At 36.7% G+C, this 23,291-nt stretch overlaps 1 protein-coding gene across 15 annotated transcripts in view; it reads left to right on the plus strand.

The window, feature by feature from the left end:
• The window catches only part of DCUN1D4 (defective in cullin neddylation 1 domain containing 4), a 42,062-nt gene that overhangs the window by 11,661 nt on the left and 7,110 nt on the right, over positions 1 to 23,291 (plus strand). For 7 of the 15 annotated variants that reach the window (XM_030493441.1, XM_030493438.1, XM_030493452.1 and 4 more), the window contains 6 exons: positions 5,141 to 5,170; positions 6,448 to 6,562; positions 16,294 to 16,385; positions 18,569 to 18,639; positions 20,251 to 20,342; positions 21,236 to 21,344. In XM_030493441.1, the coding sequence (XP_030349301.1) occupies positions 5,141 to 5,170; positions 6,448 to 6,562; positions 16,294 to 16,385; positions 18,569 to 18,639; positions 20,251 to 20,342; positions 21,236 to 21,344 (509 nt within the window). The remainder of the gene's footprint in view (positions 1 to 5,140; positions 5,171 to 6,447; positions 6,563 to 16,293; positions 16,386 to 18,568; positions 18,640 to 20,250; positions 20,343 to 21,235; positions 21,345 to 23,291) is intronic. The other 8 variants (XM_030493442.1, XM_030493439.1, XM_030493447.1 and 5 more) reach the window with 4 other exon arrangements.

Genomic DNA, 23,291 nt, shown 5'->3' on the forward strand with positions numbered 1-23,291 from the left:
TAACTTACTGGCTTCAAGCCCTGATTGCTAAGCCAAATTGTTCTTTAAAACTGACCATATCTGTCCTACCATCTGTCTCAAAGTTTTTTTCTATCCTGAGGTGCTGGCTATGTTTGCTGATGTTAGCTTGAGTGCTTCAGAAAGTGGAGAGAGCTGTCAGCTTCTCCTCGAGATTTCTGGGACACACTTACAAATCTAGCACATTCTTAGCCTGGAGCAGTGAGAATTGATGCATAGGACTGCATTGTTTGGGATCGGACAGAGCTCACTTAGGGCTTATGTACCCTCTGCCATACTGTGACAGGTGACTTTGTTTCATAGTTGAACTGTCTTACCCTAGCCAGAAGAGGCTTCTATCAAATATTTCCTTCAGTGTGGTTAGTGATTTGATACTTGAAATTAGCTGATCATGCAAATGAAAAACCTTTGCAGAAAAAGTTGAGGCAGGTAGATCAAGACAGTTAGAGATTTTATTGTCTGTATGTTAGAACTTAATGTCCTCTCCCATCTCCCGATGGAGACTTGGAATTTTCCACTTTGAGATCGAGGTGCTCAAATTAAGCACAGATACATACTGATTCCATGTATGAAAATACATTCTTTGCATACTTTTGATTACAAAAAGCTGTTGTGAAGCATTGAGGTAGTTCCTTTCTGTCACCAATCAATCAATAAGAGTAGGTGTGCAATTAGAATTTGTCTTATTTCTTGCCTAGCACTTCGTTCATAAAGGCCAGTGTAAGAAAATAGCCTCAGAGCTCTGATTATCTCTGTTGGAAAGTTCTGAACATGTTACTGGTCTTGATGAACTGCTTTATACTGACACTCATTGCTTTGATTCTGTTGCTTGAATTAAGCTGTTTCAAAAGCTTAAACATGCCCATTGAATGAGTGGGCAGAAAATCCCAGTAAATTTTTACAATAGTCAGAAAAGAACCTTCCAAACCAGGAACAAGTATGAAATGAGAACCAAAAGCAGAGGTTGATACTGACAGGCTGCTCATCTTCAGAGTTCTGTGCAGTATTTCTTATGCTTCTGTCCTCGTCTATGTTTCCTTGTAGAAAAAGATGAAGCCCTAGTGTTTGCATCACTCCCAGGTGAATTCAGTCAAAGTCTGTGCTTGGTTTTCCTCATGTGAGGACAAATACACAGGCAAGGAGCTATTTTGGCTATTGTGAATATAGTATGATGTAGTCTCCTGTGCCCATTTTTTATGGGACTTGACACTTCTGAAACATCTTACTGGAGAGGCTTATGTAAATTGTTTGATTTTGATGTGCCTAAATTTCTGGAACTTCTATTTTCCAGTATTAGTGACTGCACAGTAAGAGTGTCCTATTAATAGTGACCTATTAATTTTGTTAGGCAGTTTATAGAACTGCATAGCTGCTGTGAATTTGAGATTCTGTGTCCAGAACTCATTTGAAAGTCGTGTTAATAACTCTGTAGCAAAAGATTCTTTGAGTGTTGCCAAACTCATCTTAAAATGTTTGTTTAGGTTCTTTTTAGTTTTGAAATTTTTTTTTAACAATCTGAATCATCTGGAGCAAGCCTTATCCTTCCAGATGACTATTTGTTTTCTGACATAATTATCCTGGCTAATGATACTAAATTGTGGGCCCTGCTTTTGGGATGATTTAATAAATCATCCTGTCTAAATTTAGTTGAGATTTCTAACAGCTATTTAAAAAACCCTGAGTATTCCAATTTAATAGTTATGATGAGCTTTTAATGCATATTGCATTTATTTCAAAGCAGTTGTTTCTGAACTAAGTATATATACTGGACATTTAAATGAGTTAAAGCAAATTATATCTTTTTTAAGTATTTGACAGATTTCTTTTCTGGAATCAGATCTTAACAAAGAGCTAGCGAGTGGCAGTTGCAAAATTCCTTCAGTGATTTGGGAGCAAAGATGGACCTCGCTTCAAAATTCCAGGCACTTACAATGATTGCAGTTTCGTAAAATGTGTCAGCATTCAGTGTCCATCTATTTATCTGAAAAATAAGGTAGGCTGGAATGTCATGAGCCTTAGCCTTTAAAGCTGTTTGTAAGAGTAAGAAAAGCAGGCATTTGGATTCTGTAAACACTTCCTTTTTCTTCTAGTATGTGTAAGCATTAACTTGGAAAACTCTCTAGAGTTTGAAATAAGTTGATTTTATGTCATAACTACAAATCTAGTAACTTATAATAGCTTAAATTGTGACTGACCTATCCAGACTAAAATGTCTTTAAAAGTAAAAGTACAATTCCTGTTGTCACTTGGCTTATTTAAAAGAAGGAGGTAATGTCTTCATTGCTGTTCTTGAAGCTTGTAGGGGAAAAAAATTACCTTTGCCTTTACTATTTTTTTTGTTGTTTTAGAGAAAAAAAATCCTCTCGAGTCCAAAGCAATTCTGTAGTGTGGAATTCAAGACAGAGAAAGTGACTTTTCCTTTTACAACAAGATTGCAAGTTGTTTGATGTTTTGACGAGTATCTTCATTTTCTCATCTTGTATCTGAAAAATACTGATTGCTAACTTGTGCTTGTTGTGGTCTTGTTGCATCGTTAAACAAGCAGCTATACCCTTCCAATTGCTTCAGCATTCACAGTTTCTAATTATTTTTTGTTTGAAACATCCCTCTGCTTAAGCATCAGAAGAGCAGGATTATTCACAGGCATTATCTAGAGAGAAGGTGAAAATTACATGTCTGCAAATCACTTCTGCAGGGACCTCCTTGTAGAATTCTTTTTTATTGACCTCTGTTTTTTCTTTTTGTTTGTTCTGGTTTTGTTGCTATTCTAGGAGTGTCCCTCTTTGTGGCGATTATCTTGCATATTGTTTTAAATCTCCTAGGGTGAATTTTAGCTCTTAAGTTGATCTTTCCCTTTGGTAGCTTTGTCTCCTGCAAATTGTCTCCTGCAAATTTGGAAGTACTGAATAGAATGTTTGGCAAACAACATTTACACTCGGCAGGCTTTTGGCTGATGTTGGCCTATTCAGCAGCCATTTGGAGGCTCTATCTTGCAAATGCTAGCTTCAAGTGTCAAAAAACCAGTGAGAACTAGAAGGGTTCTGCCAATCTTGAGTTGAGACCCAGGAGTAAGAAACTTTGAAGATAATCACATCAGAGAAGCAGCCCTGGGTAAGTAAAGTTCCTGTCAAACTTTGCATGAAGTCAGAGGGAGCTGCATGATTGTTTGCAGATGATCAGACCTTTGAGAAGTGCAATTAATTGTGAAAGGCTAGATCTAGAAATTACATGTAGAATTAGAAAGCTCTGTGTAGGAGGGGTTAATATTGATGGTACTTAGTGACCTGTACTGTAAAATAAGTAATCACGAGAATTTAAACAAAAAGACCCAAACTCTCTGATAGCTTTTAGCTTTAGATGGAAATGAAAGATTAGCAAAAAAACCCCCAACAATATTTTCAGTTTGTTGCAGGGAGATTAACTGCCCTTCAAATTCAGTGTACTAATTCTAGTAATGAAAGGAAATACTTTTGAAGTAACAGTCTTGTACTGTGTTTTTTAGTACTTTAGAGATCATTCAGCAGTTAAAACATAGTGAAGCTTGGTCCAAGCCTCAGATACTAAGATATTAAATCTCTGAAAGCATGTACAATATGTTTGTCCACCTGGTGTCTGTGTGTGTCTGTGTGTGAGGGGATGTCCATGTGCATTTAATAGCCACTTACAATTTCTGAGCTATCTCTTTTCTTCATTTTTCTGTCAGCTTGAGAGCTGCAACTAGATACATTCAAACCAAGAAAGGGTACAAGGTTTTCATATGAGTCATTGGAGAAATTGGGTTACGGTGAATTCTCTTATCAGTTTAAGCCTTTAAAACTACTTAAGCTATCTTCCTAAAAATGTCCTGTCATTTAACAAGGAAAAGACTTTAAGCAGGAATTTTTGGGTTAAATTCTTCGGTTTGTATGGGGTTGCAGATCTGCCAAAATAATTTTTGTGTTCTGTAACAGTTTTTTATTTTTACTTCTGTTTATTTGTTTTCAGCTTTCGCTATGCTTCTCTTTTCACAGAGGCCTTGCATATTTCTTTTCACAACCAAATAACTAGTAAACTGGACAAACCTAGGATGGGTTGGTGGTTTTCCTTGGATTTTACCAGCATCCAGTGCCTGTGATTCTTTTTTCAAAGAAAGGCATTTAAAACCATTCAAATTGCTCTCGAAGGAAGGAGATAGCTACAGGTTGTACTCAAGTACATATGTGTTTTCCAAAACAAGGTGTTCATTAGCACACGTTTTCATTTATTAAGTTTAGTGTGTGTCTAAGTCCGGCGCTCTCTAAGCCATCTGTTAAATTCTGCTGTCATATTAAGTGTTTTTAGTTTGTGTAGGTTTTCAAAAAATACTGTCAAAGTCTTTGAAAATCGATCTAAAAAGCCATAGAGCATCACACTTTCAATAACTTATGGGAATACCATTTTGCAGTATCATTAATTTGCAGGCATAATCAGATGGAACAAATGACATTCAGCAGGTCAGGTTCCTTAGTTTGTTTAATCTGGGTAGTAAAATGCATCTGGCGTACTGTGAGTTCTTGATGGTGTCTGGCTTACCTGTTTCACATGTATCAGATATTGGTGAGGAGGAGAAGATAAATATTATTATAGTTAATTTCCTTTTGTAATATTCCAGAAGTATATTCTCCTGATACAGCCATTATGATTTTTTCTTGTGATAGTAGTTTATGGGGTATAATGCTTGAAAGTTTTTTTGATAACTGGTTAAATAATAATTTGGTATTACAATACTCTTAAAACAGTGTAGGTATTGCCATACTTTCCTGGGAGGATGCTGGGGTGGGGGAGCTTCACCATAAAAATGAAAAAAGAACATAAAGGAAGAACTAATTGGAAAGAGTATTTCTTGAATTAGAGAGATTAATTTTATTGTTAATAGAAATGAATATAAAGGTAAGACTAAAGAAGGCATACCAAGTGCAAAAGCTTTATTAGTTGAAACCAAATTGTTCATCTTGATGTGAAAACTAGTTTGAACATCTTGCCTAATACTAGAAAAATCCATAGTTTGATATGTATAATAGTTTCAGTGCATGTTTAAAATATAGTACATGTAGCAAAGCCTGTGAGGCTGTAAGGTTCCTTACATGTGTTTCTCCTATAACAGGAGAGAGGCTTTCAAAGATACGAAGAATAGGTAAGCAAAAGATTGCCGTTAGTATTTGTTGGGAACTGGGCCTCTAATTTCATTCTGCTCCCGTGGTGTCAAAAAGTAGTCAAAGTTTTATTGCTTGCTTTTGTGCTGTGACTTAAAAGATTTTGTGGGCATCTTAATAAAGCACAGCTAAACTTGGATGCTGTTGAAGCTAAGAGAAGGTAGCTTAGGCATGCTGGAGTTCTTCATATTTTCTTGCAAATTTCTTTGGCATTGCTTTGTGTCTGGATTTTTATACCTCACCTCTCTCTTCCTTTCTTTTTAAAATTCTCTGTGTAACACTTAAAGTTACGATAGCTCTGTGAGCTGCTCTTTCACACACCTTTCTCAGGTGTCCATGTGGTCTTCAGTATATGAAAGTAGGACAAAATTTTGCCTGGAGTGCTAGCTTACTGTTTTCATGAGACAGCAAAAGCAATTTAATGACTTGCTGTGGTCAAAAGGGCTGGTCCTCTGCTCTTTCTTGTGCTAATGTACAGAAGGTTGTTATTCTTTTTTGCTTGGGTTAATTATCTACAGGTTTGGTGAGCTGGATTGGCACACTGAAGAGTCACCAGAGACATAGAAGTATGTAGCTGAGAGAAGGGGAGGGAAAGACTGCCACTTGATTGGCATCAGCGTCTTGAATTGGCTGTTTCCTACCTGAGGACCTTCACTGTTTGAGAGTTATCCAGATCAAATGATACAGACAGCCACTTATTTTTCCCCTTGTGGTTGCTGAATGTCTCTTCCCCTGTCCTGTCCTGTCCCCGTCCCGCTCCTCCCCCCAAGAAAACAAAGACAAAAACAAACAACAAACAAACAAAACCTTTCCTACCCCTTGCTCTCTGTATCATAAAAACCTTGGGGAAGAGATTCTGTTTTCTAGAGGTAGGTGCTCTAGGGTTTGAGTCACATCGGTATTTCAAAAAGTAATGAACAGCGTCTAGAAGTTCTCATTTGAATAAATGACTAAAAATAAGGACTTAAATACTTCCTCAGGATAATCTCAATTCTTGCCTTTTGTTATACTGAAGTAGCACTGGCACTACTGTACATTTTGGTATAGTACTTTTGGCCTTAACTGAAATTTGGTCATAGAACACCATGTAAAAGTGAGATGGATTTTGCTATTGAAAGGAGACCATTTCTTTTGTAATTTTTAAATACACTGACTTCCTCCCTTCCATTCCCTTTGTAATATGCCTATTAGTGGACACAGTTTAACTGGTCTGCAACAGTTTCATTTCTTGTACTGGTGTTTTTAATTCCCTCTGTAGGAAGTCTCCGGTCTTGCAGTTCATCAGACTGCTTTAGTAAAGTGATGCCTCCAAGGAAAAAGAGGAGACCTGCAGCAGGAGATGATTTATCTGCTAAGAAAAGTAGACATGATGGGTATGTCATCTTACCATGAGCTAAGACTGATGGAATATCTAAAGTTGAATAGCTGATATGATCATGTTTTTAAATACTAATGGAAACGGTATTCAAATTTGCTTGGTTTCTCAGTGTGGAACCATAGCCTGTGATTGCACTGTGGGATATCGAGAAGCATATCTAGGTTCAGTTTGCATCTCACCTTTTTCTAGTTGTACAAGAAGCTTGTAGCGAACTTCTTGTTCTAGTTTGCCAGCCGTCAAAGTAGAGATACTTGCTTGTTCAAAAACAACTTTGAAGAGATACAGTAATATCTTCCTGTATACATGTATAAGATATGGATTGGGCATTCTCAATCTACAGCCTGTTGGAAAAGTGAATGTAGTTGTAGTCCACTCACTTCTTAACCTGAAGTCCTGCCAAGTTTCTCCCTGTCATGTTGTGAGTAGATGCTGGTTGTGTAAGGGAAGGGTGAAGATTGCCCAGGCAAGGTGGTAGTCAGTTGGAGTGGTGACTGAGGCAGTGCTGCTCAGCTTTCCTCTGGGCAGCAGGAGCGCAAGTGGGTTGTAACTGTGTGCGCAAGCGGTGTATTCTTTTGGTATAGGAGTTGCATAGCTGAGAGTTCTCCAAGTGTTGGATTTTCAGTATATGTATGTTCAGTCAGCCGCAGTCATTCAAAATGGAGCACACTGAATGTGTTCCTTGTGTGCAAGGTAGTTACTATTTATGTGCACTGAATTCAGAACTTGTGGGCGTACAGGACTCTACGCTCCTGCATGATAGGTGCAGGACTGTCATGATGTTGAAAAGTGAGGTATACAGCCAGAAAGTTTTGTTTGCCACTGGGTCTTGTCAGTAGAATTTGAGCTCTATTACATTCATGTATTACTGGTGGCTCGGAAAACACATGCTTCCATAACAAGTAATTCAGGAAGGTAAAAAGATGCAGTTCCCTCCTAACTGTCAGCCTGCAATCAGGCTGCGTGCTTTCCTCTTTATTCTCTAGCATGAGTAAGAAAAATGCTAGTAGCCAAATTAAGCCTCTGGTCATGCCTCTATAACTCCATTGTCTTTGATAAGGTTGCACAACTGTAGCTGCACTGGAATTTATTAAATGATCTGTTGATGGAGAAGAAGAAAGAGATTTCAACTCTCCCTTTCATTGCTTTGTGTACGTAACACTAGCAAGAACAAAAAAGCAGCATGACTTCTTAATATATTTTGTTGTTTTTCAGAAATAATAATATACAAAAGCTGAATAGTTGATAGAGGACATTACAGCTCGTTCAAATATATGTGTACAATATGGAAGCGAAACAAGGACAGAATGTTTCTAGAATCTTAAGTAGAGAGGTTCATGAAATTTAACTCTATCTCCCTTTGCCAAGACACTGGTAAAACAAAACAACCCAAAAGCCCTAGAAAAGTAAGGTTGTCTGTAAGTAAGACATACTGATTTGTGTAATTCAAATAAGAAAATGAGAAGAAACTGATTTCTTACTCTATAAGTAGTAGATATAAAATAATTTTTAAGAGCTTTTTGAAAGCATAATTTGAAGGATTTTATATATATATGTTTGAAGGATTTTTTATATATATATATGCTTTTCAGTTTATAAGTAACAGCTGTAGTCTTCATTCTGCTGCCATGTAAGGCTTTATTGAAAGGAAGACCTCAGCCTGCTTTTACAAGTGGAGGTGAAACCAGATCTGCTGGTCATGGGCCACAGGAGGAATATCCTTGTCTGATGTGGTTCCAATTTTTATGTCTTCCTTCTTAACTTCTAAAGGTTTGCGGGCTTTCTTTGCTTCCCAGTGTATAAGTTTCTTTTGTTTTGGTCTTCAAGAAAACAGTTTTTATTTCAACATGACTGGCAATATGAAGTCATTTGTTGAACATTCAGCTCAATTTTGGATCTCTATTTTCTTTCAAGGAAGGAAGGGTTTCTTCAAATTTGGCTTATGCGGCTGTAACCTTCTGTGAACAAGTTAGACAAAGAGCAAGCTGTCTCCTACTGCCATGCATGTTTGGCAGGCGGAGCTTATGCCTGACACGTTTGGAGGTCAGACATCTCAGTTTGTCAAACAGAAATACATCTGAAATCAGGAATCTACAGCAGTGTGCTGTAGCAGACCTAGTTATTTGCGAAGCTGTTTCCTCTTATACTGTATGCAAAGAATGCTGTGTATAATAAAACCAGTATGGTTAGTGCAATGCCAGTTCATGGAATAAGGGGCTTCTAGGACCAGTTCTTTACTATCAATCACATCTGTTTTAGAGGTGGACGTCTAGAAACTAGTAACTAGTAACTCAGGATAAGCCTTCAAGAGACATTAGCCTGTGGATTCTGTATTAAGCAAAAAAGGTAGTCAGTGTCTGTTCTTGAATGTCTACTTCCAATGAAAAAATACATGTTCTCTGCAGCAGAGACTGTATTTCCTAAGAGAGGTAATTTGTCACTTCAAATGCTTATGGAATGTCGTAAGTTTTGTATGTTTCTCAGTTATAATGGCAAACTTACTGGAGCAACATTAACAAATAAATTCAGTAATTGCAAGTCTCCTGTTTGTTTTCAGTGGGAAAGTGTTAGGTAATAGTTTGAAGATTATCAAAGGACTGTTATCATTAGCAGTGTTATCACAGCTGCGACCAAATGTTGATAATTCCTCCTGGTTTGTCCATCCAAAGGAAATTATTTTGTGTTTGGTGTTTTTTTTTTTTTGTTTGTTTGTTTTTTTTTGTTTTTTTTTTTAAATCCTGTCTTGGATGGTTTTATTGGGTGGTATTTTCAGTCTTTGCTACTTGTGGTGTGTTCTTCGACTATGACAGGAATATTTTTGAGATATGTATTCTTTCCAAAGAGTTTATTTCAGCAGGCCTCTGTGCCGAAGGAGAGGACGATTTCTAAAGGCTCTTAAACTCATAAACTTGAACACATCTGATACCAGGGAGCTTATAATAGTTTTCACCCTCAGTTCCAGGCTGTTAGCGTTACAGCCTCATCTTGGAAGGATTAGTGGAATAATGACACTGGCTTTTGAGGAAAAACACTTATAGGAATAAATCTAGTTGTTAATGAAGTTATTTGGAAATGCTGATCTCTTGCATAGACTGATTAGGGAAAACAAAGATTCCAAACATGTTCTTTAACATCCCACTCTTACATAATAAGAGCTTGAATTCCCTTAATTAATGTTCATAAAGTCAGCTTGAACTGTGAATGCAGTGTTTCAGTGGGAGGGAGTTTTTATACCAGATGATGTATAGTGAAAAGAACTTGGTGTATTCGTTTCTGGATTACAGTAAAATTTATTCTACCTTTAAAGGATAGCTATGGGAAGTAAATAGTTCAGCACGCATTAACCAGAACATAGTGACTTGAAGACTTAGTTTGTATTTTCCTCCCAGTATCACAGTCTTGACTTTATTGTACTTAGAACTCTCATGGTGTAGGCTATTCTCAAATTTGAGTTGAGAATAGATTTTCTGCATATATGCTCTTCCATCACTCTGTTGAGGGTCTTAGGAAAGGTAAAGCAAGTTTCATGTAAAGATACTTGCTTGGTAAGAATATAGTCCTCACTGTGTAATTATCTAATGCTGTTTATCTGTTACACAACCTCTAGCCAAATACTGGCTTTTTTCCTTAGGGAAAGCTGAGCTATATAATATAACGTCTTCTTTCTGATAGTCTCATTTAAAAAATAATTCTGCTTCTTATTCCAGAATCATGCTGAGGGCAAAAATCTTACAATAATGGATGTTTAGACCTTAGAAGGATGAAAACTAGGAATATTTGTCTGCTTCCCTGAAAGTTACGTTTTCAAACAATTAGATCTAGAGTCTAATTTATCTTCTATGTGTGTATGGACCACATAAGGGTCTATTAATATGAAAAGTAGATTTTCTTTATTGAGTAATAAGCTCCATATGCTGTAGTGGAAAAATGTATGTTTTCAAATCACAGTCGACACACTTATTGGCATGGGAAAGTAAAATGGGAGCATATTAACCTTGGAAGTTTTCACAACCTTCAGTGATGAGAGGTTTTTTTGTTCTGATGTCATTTACTAACTGGTTTGGTCCTGCCCCGTGCAGTCCTGCACACCTTTTCAGTGAACTTGGCTTAATAGTTCTGAAGAAACTTAAACTGGACGTGTGACTCAGCATGTATACTGTTATACATACTGCTCCTTAACTAAGCCTGATGAAGTTCAAAACATTATTTTTAAACTTTAGAGATTATTGTAAGTCTTAAAATAGGGAGAAATAAAACATATTTTTTCATAAAACTTACCAGTCAAGTACATTTGTGCTGAGGGTTGCTTTAGACAGACTTTGTCGTGCCTTGCAAATCGTAAAACATCTCTTCCCTGCCCCCCCTGTTTCCACTACAGTAGTTATAAAACTATTGCTAAAATCATAAATGTGACTGAACAGGTAAGGCTTTATAATAATATTTTCATTGAGCTGCACTGATGAAAATTCTCAGCCAAAATTTTATATTAATGAATTAGAATTAACGGAAGTAGTAGGGGGCATCTTCTTCAAGCAAAAGTTTGCATCTTTCAAAATATAAATAATCTGAAAGCAATTAGTTACTCAGTTTGAAGCTTGGACGAAATGAGGTAAAGGTTTTGAATAAGTTCTGATTGCATAGAAACAAAGCTACTGTTGGTAAATTTCTTAATGTTTTCATTCAGTAAATGCCGACCATCTGACATGACCAGGCTGTACATCTTGTTGAGGGGTTAACTTTTGACCTACCTTTATGAACTGTTACCCTTTTTTTTTTTTCCTCCCCCTTAAATGAGCTATTATCAGCTTCCATATCAAGAGAGTGTTTTGTGTGACCTAAACTCAATGCTTTCACTGATCTCAGTTTGAGTATTCTGGAACCATACAGCCCAGAATTGCTGCTGTGGTAGGTGGAGCTCTAATAAATGTCAGTGCAGTTGGAGCATGCTCAGAGCAGGAGTAGATGACCAAACTTGTGAAGGCTTCACTAGATCGAAGAGAATTACCACGACCTTGTTCTTTTGCTGGCAGTGACCATGTATGGTGACTTGCCTGGTTAACCCTTAATAGCTGGATGGAATTTTCATGCTTTTTCTTTCCCACCAAATCAGTTACAGACGGAGGAAAATAATGGGGAAAATATATGGATGATGAAAGGCCTAGACAGTTAGTTTTTCTCAATTAGTTTGGTTACATCTATCTATACCACTTCCAATTATAAACTGCATTGTCTCATCTTTATTGCATGGACATTACAATTCACTAGCTCATACAAATATTTCAAAGATAAGTTTAAAAATGGATGTTATGAGTCAGCTCTTAGGTCATGTTGGAGATGCAAGTGTTTCTGAGAAAATAACTTCATTTAAACGTGGTTAAGTAGTTGATACCACTTTTATAAAACTTGGGCAGGTTAATTTCACGTTGCTTTTTCCCTGCCGTGTCCCACATTCTTTCCTGTCTAGTAGGTAAAATAGCTGTTAGAGAAAAAACTAAATGCTCCTTAAGGGAATATAGGTTATAATATGAAGAAATATTTTGTTAAGTCTGCTGTTACTGTTCTGACACTGACAGTGTCATGCTAAACTAATAAAAACCATTATTTTTCAAGCAAATATTTATCTGAGTAATTTGAGCTGCATGTGTATCTCATCTGAGAGACAAATATGTGCTCTTTGCCCATAGGCAGATTTTATTTTTTTTTTCCTTTTTTTCCTGATGGGTAGTGTGTCAGGGTTCAGAAATGGAAGGGTCATTCTAAATTGAAGTCCCAGAGTTCACTGTTGTCCAGTAGTGATAGGAATAGTGGATGCTCTGGGAAAAAGTTCTACACGCACTTTTCTAGCTCTGATGATGGAGAAAACACCCTTTAGCAAACCTATTCTAGTGTCGGCATTCTCTGACAGTAGTACGAATTCTGATACCAAAAATACCAGGCATACCTGTTGGCCCTTCTTTTATGGAAGGTGTGTGTGGGGTTCTTACTGCTTCTCCTCCCGGCCCTGCCAGTTTTTTCCCCCTCTCCTCTAGACTTGGAGCAGGATGTTCTTTCACTTCAGCTGTGTGGCTGAAACTCTGCAGGTTCCTCTTACAGACCATCAATGGATAAGCAAATAAACTGTAACATGGTCAGCATAATGGTTGTGCATCTGTTTGAGGGTACTGGGGCTGTTTGTCTTGAGGAAGCTGTGAACTGTTGAGGGCTTGCTGTTTGAAACTCAGATCTGTTCAGTAGATGTTTGGTGCTCCCAAAATGTTCAGATGTCTACCCTGTGTCCTCTGGCAGTTTGTATGTCTGTGTAGCAAGAGACGCTGTCCTTAGCACAAAGACAAGGCGCGTCATCGTGCACTATGTACAGAAAAACGCCAAAGATGAGAGAAATACTCTAGGATACAAAGTGAATGCCAGATGTCTCTGGCAGTTCGTGGTTTTCTCCTCTGGACGTACTGTTCTTGAGACAATCACCTCTGTTTAGTGATAGTTCAGAGGACACAGTCTTTGGAATCACCTTTACCCTGTGCTTGCAGGTTGCGCTTGCTGTGAGAATTGGACCAAGTTGTCCTAGGCTGTAATGTCAGATACTTGTCTACTCCTTGCTTATCTCGCTTCACCAAGCACTTCAGGGATTAGGAGTCTCTTGATAATAGAACTAGCTGGTTTGGCTAGGCTGGGAAAGAGAAACTCATTTGGTGGTTGGAGTCAGCAGGGAGGGAACAGGTTTCCTCTTTTATATGTGAGAGATCACTGACAGTGGGTCTGCATTGGTGTTGCTCATTTCTGTTATATTCCTTTTCAAATGAGCCTTGTCTTGCAGACTGTGTGATCTGCTGTTGGTTTCTTTACGTTGAGCAAAAGGCATTTGAGATTCATCCAGCCATTTTTGTTGCATGGTTTTATGCTTCTGGCTGTGCGCAATGCGTTTTCATTACAAATGTGATACGGTGTCACCTGCACTTCTAATTAATGTTTGGCTAATTAGCTTGTAGCAGACATTAGGATAGCTCAAAATTACTTTCTGTCCGATTTTATTTTCTGAATTTGTGAAGTAATTTCTCTTATTGGCACAGGTTGGAAGTTCTGTGATCAGTTCTGGTTTCTCAAAATCAAACTCCGTTGGTCAGTTATTGAGGTTTTTGAACAATGATGAGTTTGAGGCCAGAGTGTTTTGCTTGGAGTTACTTTGCCATACGGTGGTCACATAGACTTCCTAATGAATATTGTTTCCTGCAGTTCCGAAACATTGACCTTAGCTTTAAGCACAGTATTAGTCCTGTGATAACTTGCTATATATAGATGCAGTGAATATATAAAAAGGGTTGGTTTTATTCTGTTGTCATTCACCATTCCTCTTACACATGCTGCTGTCATTGGTGTCTTGGTTCAGGCTACAGTATTTAGCTCTGGCACATGTAGGCGCAGGAATCCTTTTTCTGAAATACCTGGGCGACCTAGAGCTCTGTGAGCTCTAATAGAGCTAAATTTTTCTTGAAGGTTCCTCCCCAGATCCACTGTTCACATACTGACAGTGAACGTGCTGATGAGTTCCATGAACAAGCAGGGCAAGGCACTAGATTATCATCCCTTTGTAAGAACAGAGTCTTGTGATGAATGTCTGTCTTTGGGAACCACATTAGCTTTGCATGTCCTAGATCCCAGCAGTGCTCTTAGAGAATTCTTGAATAAATAGAATAGAATAAAGATGTTGACTAGCTCCTGCTACAGTCAATTTCCAATTTGGTATTCCAGTTGTGTTTGTCACGTTTGTTTGCTACAAAAAAGGGTTTACGGAATAATTAAACTTCTGCCAAAGTGGCAGAATGGCTCCTTTCTTTGTCTCAAGATGTTTTTTTGATTTCTCTGAATTCAGAACAGCCTAAAAAATATTGGGTAGGTCTTTCATAATCACAGGTCATTCTGCAAGTATGAGAATGTTAAGTTATCAGATCTTTAACAAAATAAATAAATCGTTCCAACTCTGACTTCTACCTTGTGGCTTCGTTGTTTACTTACTGGGCAGTGCTGTTAGCCTGTTCCTTTGCAACTGCAATAAAGCTTACACCAAGTAGGTAGTTCAGAGAGAAAACACTGTTTAAGCTGTTTTCAAAATGAAAATGAAAAAAGAAACCAACCACAAAACCCAACCCCCCCAAAAAAACCCCCAACAAAACAAAAAGAACCAATCCAAAACAAAAAACAAACCTGCAAATGGTGGTTATATGAATATATATGTTTGAGACACGTGGCTGGCATTTTTCTGCAGTGTTCCAATTAACTGCAGATCAGTGTGTTTCAGTACAGTGTTAATTTTTCTTTCCATCTTGAAATTTCTTAAAAGCCTCATTTGTATTTGTCTTTCAATTAGCAATTTATCATTTTGCTCTGATCAGGATTACTTTTCTGATAGTTGCTTTAAAAGAACTATGACAGTAAACACTAAGCAGTTTTTTGAATTACTGTAATGATCTGTGTGCTGTTAATGTCTAGCTACAGTTCCTCATAGCTTATAACTAGGTGAAGGATAGTGGGATCGGTGTACTCTAACCTCCTAAGTATAGATATCTTTTGCATGTCTTTCTAGAAGAACAAAATGATGATGAAATCAACTCCAAATTAATTTCACCAGGTTGTTTCCAAACTCTCCTTGAACCAATTAGCCACTTTGTTGTCCTCCCTCAGCAGGATTTGACACTGTAAGAGGAAGAGCTGCATGGTTGGAACAATCACAGAGCCATCCTTGGCTACCTCCGCTAATCTAAGCCATTTGTTGCTTGGCTCTTTTCAGCCAGTATGAGTCCAGGCTACTGCAGAGTGGTGGAAATGGATCAGAGAATGCATGTGCAGCAGTGAACAACTGCTTGAACTGCTGAGTCCCTTTCTGGTAACAAGCACAAATGATAGTGTGTCTGTGTCAGAGCAGTCTAAACAGGGTGGAGTAACTCATCAACTTCTGCTGTGCCTTCCAGGCTTTAGGTGTTGCAGATACTAAATTCAGGAGACTACATTCAGCATTGTTTCCTGAATGTAGTTAAAATTCTTTATGCTTCTTGTCAAAGCAGAGCATAACTTTGCCTTCTCTGGGGGGAAGGAACACTATGGATCTAGCTTTTCAGATAACTTTACCCCATGATGAATGAAGTTCCTTGAGTTACTGGCAGTGAGGACCTGTAACCTGTTCTCCATGGTTCTTCTCTGTTACTAACTTCTAGGCTTTAGAATAATGTGTGCGTGGGTCATGTCTATTTTGACCTTTATGCCTTCTAGAGGATTTTTTCGAGGAGGCAAAAAGAGTATGTGTAGTTCTTAGTTGATAATTCAAAGTACATGAAGTATGTGTGTTCACTGTGACTTGAAATTACTCTAGGTTTAGACCCTCAGCCAAGTTGCAGCCCATCAGTTGATTGTGGTTACTAACAGTGTGCACAAGTCTTACTTGAACTTACACAAAACAGTTTGGGTTTGAATTTGAACTAGTCTGTATCTGTTGTAAAGAAAGTTCATGTACATGGATAATGATTATGAATCAGTTGAAGTGTGACAGACTGAACAAACACAGTATTCGGGTTCAGTGGTTCTAGCTCTGTTAAGCAGTATCCCAAATGACTGGCTATGAGGACAGAATGTTGGGTAAATTGTTCATGAGTTAACGCTGCTTATAGTGTCTTTTGACTAAAATATTGCTTTTAAAAAATTGATAAATTAATTACTTGTTTCTCTTTCTTTTTTTTAAAGTATGTATAGAAAATATGATTCGTCTAGAATAAAAGCAGAGGAAGAAGTCTTTTCAAGTAAGAGGTGCTTAGAATGGTTCTATGAATATGCAGGTAAGGGTGAAATGCAAATTTCTTCCTAATAACAATTCAATCTACATTGGAATAAAAAAATTGCATTAACTGATCTTTTCCAAGAATAACTGTAGAGGTGTTTTTGTAAAAGTCTGAAAGAAGCTTTTCTTATGTTCTGTGTAGTGTGAAGGGTTCAAGGGGCAGTTTTGTCTTTGTCTTCGTTCTATAAAAAGAATGCAGAAAGTGTGTAACTAAAAATATTTTAGAACATACATACTTTATTATTCAAATCTGTAGTTAAAGCTGTACCTCTTTCCAAAGTGGTGTTACCTCTCTGGCTTTAGAAGTTCTGTTGTCTGCCATGTTAGTGCTGAATAGTACAGAATTAAGCTTCACAAGTGTGTCTTTTGGTTTTTTTTTTTGTTGTTTGGGTTTTTTTGGGGGGTTTTTTAATTTGTTTTTTGTTAGGTTTTTTTTAATTAAAGGTGGGACAGGTAGTAACATTAATTTGTTTTTTTTTCCTGCTGAATCTGGTGCATATGGTTTCAAGCAAAGTAGTGTATAAATTCAAGTATCCCATACTGGTCCTATCTTTTTATATAATTTTATATCACAAGGTATAGGGAAGGTAGGCTGAAGTATTTTTTGCCCTCGTGTATGAGAACTTTCTTCAGGCATTACATAATGAAGAGTGACTTAATTTAATGTGATAATATTTTTTCTTCTAATAAAATCATATAAACTAAATCAAATACTCTGATATCTCACTTGTCTGTGGCAGTCTCTGAGAGGAGATTCAGACAAATTCAAGCCAAATCTAACCTGTTAGATTCTCTGCCTTTCTGACTAGCCTGATTTATTTTTTTACTCTAGCAACAGGGATAACTCATTTTTGTCAAGACTTTCATGGAAAGAAGGGATGAAAGGAAGGCTGTATATGAAAGAACTTTTGGGTTTCCATTGGATGCATACACCAAGATAAAACAGAGAAAAGCGGAGAGTATGATTCTGTTTACAGTATTCAGTAACATTCTAAAAATTAATTTTCAAAGAATAATCTACTTTGTGTTCTTGCTTCATAAATCTTCTCCTTTTTATATGCAGACAGTTGACACTGCATTTGTTTGTTTTGAGGTTTTTTCCCTCGTGTGTCTTTACATTACAGAATGAGCCTTTCTAAAAACTGTTGTTTACACTCTGAGAACTGTGAGAGGATGTCACGAGAAAATGGGAAACGATATAATTAAACCTTGTTGTTTTAGAATAGTAGGTCACCTGATAATAAAACAGATCTCTTTCTTGCACATGTGATCTTTATGTAGGATAAAAGTAGGCATTTCAGCCTTTAATGTTTTGGGTTTTGTTTTCCCCAAATGAAACATAATAAATAACTCTAACAAAATAGTCCAGATACTTAAAATTTACTTAAAAAAATTAAATTGCATAGTGCAATTCTTAATGCCTGTATAATTTTTTCAAGAGTATTATAGAAATTACAAATATCTTTATTTAACAGCATGTTTTAATGATAGCGCATTTAAACAGCATCTGTATTTTTCATCTTTTTCACCCTTCTAAGTTGGTAAAGAAATAGCTGTAATTCATGTCGTCTTTCCCCCTGCAATTACTAAAATTCAGATAATGTGTGGCCATGGTATAGCAATATGAACAAACAGGAGCACAAGATTTTTATTTTAGGTTCTTTTTTGTAGAAAATGCTATATAGATAGTGTTTGAGACAATAAAGGAGATTCTGAGAACGATGATGTCTTATATCCTGTATAGCTATGTATTCCATTTTTATGTGATATGATCTTGCGATATAGAGGTTCAAGCCAAGAAAGGAGTTTCACTAACCACTGTCCACCCATTTAACCCTGGTAATAATATGTGGATGTTCTGCTAGTCCTAAGTGCATTCTTAAAGATCTTATTAATTTACTCTTGCAAGATTATCTCAGTAGATGAGTAGAATAAAGGATATTGTTAGGAAATAAAAGTTTTTGTACATTTTTTCTGTCTCTGTTTCCAAAGGTGAGGCAAAGATTTAAGTGTATCCAAGTCTGACAGTAAGTCTGGAAATATTTACTGTGTGTCAAAACAAAGAAAAAACCCCAAACTGTACAGAAGTTGAGGTTGTACTGTGTGATTGCATTTCTCTTGTGCTGTAAAGGTCAGACTGCTTTAATTTTCAGAGATAAATAAAATATATTTTGTTTGCAGGCACTGATGACATTGTAGGGCCAGAAGGTATGGAGAAATTTTGTGAAGACATTGGAGTTGAACCAGAAAATGTAAGTTCAAAGTCCGTTCAAAAGATGCCTGATCTCTTCTGATGCACGTGAGACAATCTCCTATCTCTTATGTTTTTTGTCAAGAATTAAAATAACACTTGGGATTTTTTTTTTTTTTTTTCTTTTAATAAAGAAATATAAACCAGGTTGGTTTATATGCACATTTAGAAACAACTTGCTTTTATATTAAACCTCAAACCGTCAACCTGTAAAATCTCAATTAGTCTTTGCTGCCACCTCTTCTTTCACTTTCCCACCCTCCCAAAAAAGAGATTTGAGGGTTTTTTTAAATAAAAGGGGGAAAAAAAAGCTGCTGGCTGTCTTTTTAGGAACAATGAGACAACACTGGGGATTTATTGTAGCAACTACAGAACTATAAAGTAATGCTTGCTTTGGGTTTTCTAGGAGAGAAGATTTCGAAAACTCTGAGCAGTATTAGCACTCCCATTTTGCCATTTTAAAAGACAAATAAGGGATATCTATAACAGCATACATATATGTGACAACATATATATATTGTATATGTATATGTAAGTAAATAAAATTTAGATATGAATAGTGCCTTTTACAGGCTTTTTCCTAGTGCTTAATTTTTGCTCTTAAAATGTATACACAAGGCCCATCTTCTGCATGATTCATAAAGAGTTATCTCTAAGTAAAATGAGAATTGTGGTTTTGAGAGATTACTGGAAATATAAGATGTGATTAGCTAATTATGGAGTTTATTAGTATAAGAAACCCTTGAGATTTATGCAAACATTTGCTATATAAGTAGGTGTCCTGATTTTGCATTAAATCCGTATAGAGCTGTACTAACATTAGCTAGTTAATGGCTGAGTTGCAATTTTAAATGACGTAATTATTTTCTTCTTCTAGTCTGCAGGGTCAGTTGTCCTGAAAGTTTTTCCATGTATTTATCAAAAGTGGTTTCTTGGGTTCCTGAATAAGATAGTTATCACTTCATCTGAATTCTTTATTGCTTCAGTCTTCTGTGTGAGATGTGAGAAGGACTCCAGTTCTTTTTGGGCAAAACTGAAGTATTTATGTATCAACCTCTGCTTTGGTGTATGTTAATGTTAGTTCATCTAGCTTTACCTAACATCTACTGGAATTAAACTGCATGTTCAGACCTGCTTATAGGTAGGCTGATGGTATCCTGGAATAGGTGGTTTCAGGTGGGATCACGGTTAACTTTAGAATAATTGGATTTCAGAGCTCATGGATTGCAACTGGCGTTCATCTAGTTGAGAGTTCAACAGATGTCAAATGTGGTGTGTCGTCATACTGGTACTTAACTTTTGTAGTTGTTTTGGGGAGCCCTTTCTGTAGCTTTTGTACCTTCTCATCTTCCTTGTTGTACTACTCACTAGTTGGCTGTACATGCTCCCTTAAAGCAAGGTGGTTACTTGTAATTTGGGTGGATGTTCACTGTATCTTTACACTGTTATCTTCTCTTCAGATTATGTACAGGTTTGTCATTTTCAGTTTTTTTAACTTTTAAAATAGTACAGCAAAGATTGGAACATCCCATTTAGATGAATAAAGTGTTTGTAGCCTACTAAACAGTAGTTATTTGAATAATGTGTGGATCTTTTTGTTAATTCTTTTCAGGTAGTTATGCTTGTACTAGCATGGAAGTTGGATGCACAAAATATGGGCTACTTTACATTACAAGAATGGTTAAAAGGGATGACATCACTACAGTAAGTGCTTTGGAAAACCTCTTACGCTTGTTATTGTAAACCCAGTTTTTAGAAAAAGCAGGCTTTGATGTTTTGACTCATAGCACTTAAAGTGGAGAGCTCTGCCGTGGAGTGAAAGCTGTATGGTTTTGGTCCTATTTATGGTGATATGCCCACCTAGAGACAACTTGAAACCTGACAGCTGCGCATTTAAATACAGTTGGATTAAAATGTCTGCCGTCTCAAGAAAACAGAAATGTCGTGAGGTTCAGCACTGTTTTTGTCCCCAAGGACATCTGTCTTTGTCACTGGATTGGACCTATCTGTTAGGTACTGGTATGTTGTTAGAGCATGTGTAGTTCAAAATGCCAAATAATACAAACCCTTTCTGTGACTCTGCATTGTCATGTTCTAAGAGTTGCTTTCTCTAGTTGAGAGCTTATCTTTGTGGCATAATTAACATAAGCGTAGTTGAATAATCACATATTTCACAGAGAGTTGGAGAAAGAACTGTGTTTTGACTTACCTTCTAGAACAGAATCACTAAAACTGTGTGGGAAGTTCTATAGTTTCAGCAAAACTATAGAAGTATTCTTTCACTGCTGTGGTTTGCTGGTTGTTTGCCATGTGTAGACAATGTCTTAGTTTAATCTGTCGGAGCGTGCATTTTCTACAAGGCCAAACAATTTTTTTATCAGGGTACCAGTGTAAGACTTTTCTGTTTTACCTAAATCCGTTTCACACTCTGGGTTTAATCAAGGCATTTTATGCAGACAAACTCATAAACATGCCTTTGTATAAAGTGAAGTATTTTGGACAGATTTATGGGGATACATGTTAGAGATGCTTTTCTAAAGCATTGGACGTTTGTATAAGAATGCAGACTCTAAATTCATTTTGTGCTTTTTTTGTAGATGTGATACTACAGAAAAATTGAGAAATTCTCTGGATTACTTGAGATCTTTATTAAATGAACCTACCAATTTTAAACTTATTTATAGATATGCATTTGACTTTGCACGGGTAAGTGCTGGGGAAGACCAGCATCTGAAATTAAAACTTTACTTTCATAAGTAATAATTGAAAGACTGTATACTTCTAAGTGTGTTTCTGTTAAGAAGCCACTCTAGATTGCTTCTAACAAATGGGAGTGTTCATGTTCTAAGAAAGTATATATAAATGCCAGAACTGGAAAAGGAAAGTGTGTATAGGATGCTCGATGTTCAGTGGTTTAGTGTTTTCACATGTTTTGTTGCCTCTATGCTTCAAGCTATTTTGTAACTTCAGGGAAATCATTTAGGCCCTATTCTGTTGCATATTGGAGCTTTGCCACTTGTTTCCACTGGCGTTATAATTACCATGGTTTTTCTTCTTGCTGTTTGAATTTTGTGAGCATGAACATATTTAAAATAGGAGGGCACTTCAGGCATTTCTGCAGGTGGTAAAAATAACTAAGATGGTAAAAGCTGGATATAACGTAACATAAATACTGGTTCAGAAGACTGTTGGAAGGTCATTAATGGTGTTCTCAGTATTTATTAAACAATATACTTGAGATAAGTCTTCCTACTGTAAAATATGTATCAATAAAACTGTACCTGGTATTGGAACCCATAATATGCATAGGACTACTCCTACTTAAAGGAAGCAATAAAAGAACTTTAATTTTCTAAATTAACATTTTGACATGGAATTTGGACATCCATCTCGCTAATGTGATGGAATGTACAGATGATTTAACGTAAACATGATCACAGGCAAAACTGAAGCTCAGATTTCAGTGCAGGAGAACCAAAAGCACTGAGAAAATTTGTGGGGGAAAAAAATAACATGAGAAAAATAAGAAAGAAATTGAACTGATAGCAATTCTGGTAGGTAGGTCTGTCGTAAGTAACTCAGATTTGTGCTTTCTGCATGTTAGCTTGCAGAGATTCACAGTAGCTCACTTTTAACCAAAGAAACCTACAGCTGAATATGTTGGAATGCATGGTATTAGTTTGTATGAGAGGAAAAAAAAGCTGTGTCAACATCTTAATTCCTCCTTTGCTGTGTGAAGATTGATTCTGCCAATTTTGGTCAACATAAAATGCAAAGGCTAGAAATAACTAACAGAGGCAAGGAAGATACTGATGGAATATTTGGAACAGGTAGCAAATCTGTACCAGCTGATGGCCTGTCAATAGCAAGTGCAGAAACTTAAAAAGAGGATAATGGGTGGAGTTTATTCAAGAGGTACCAAATAGATGTGACAAACGATGGTCTTGAAAAAGAATTTAAACACTGAGACACAGATGCTGTGACATCATTTGTGGTCAAAAAAAACCCCAGGTTGTAGAACTGCAAGTCAAAGGCATATCAACAGGGGAATTGTCAAAACAATAGTGGATTAATAGAATTATTGAACTTCTAATACTGTGGAGCCAGAGGAAGTCTAAAGGAGAATGGCATCCAGTAAGAATAGAGATGAAGGCTGACAAAGGCTGATATATTTGTATAGATGTTGCAGATAAATCTGTTCATAATTTTTATCAGAATAATTGAAGTAGTTGGTAGCAAAAAGCTGATGAGAGCGTTTTGGGGTTTTGATTCAGAAGATTGTGTAATTTCTATCCTAACAGTAATCATTTCAGGGAAGTTCTCCATGGCAAAAAGCACTTGTCTAAACTTCTGAAGTTTTAAGAGAGAATTTTTGAAAGCATCTGTTGCGATTTGGTATTTAGAGTTAGTTTGTCAATAAAAATAAATATCATCAAGGTTTTATGCAGTATGAATGATTCAAGTCAGCATGGATTTGAGGAAATAATTTAAAATGCCATATGTTGGTATTAAGCACAAATACATTCCTCGTTCCCTGTTTGCTGTTGTCATTGCCAAGTTTGAGAACATACAAATGCATGTATTTCATGGCTTAAACAGCTCTTTTATCTGAAATGTAGGGGGAAAAAAATCTCAGGCTGTCTATCATCAGTG

Source organism: Strigops habroptila, chromosome 7, assembly GCF_004027225.2.
Source record: "Strigops habroptila isolate Jane chromosome 7, bStrHab1.2.pri, whole genome shotgun sequence".
NCBI lineage: Eukaryota > Metazoa > Chordata > Aves > Psittaciformes > Psittacidae > Strigops > Strigops habroptila.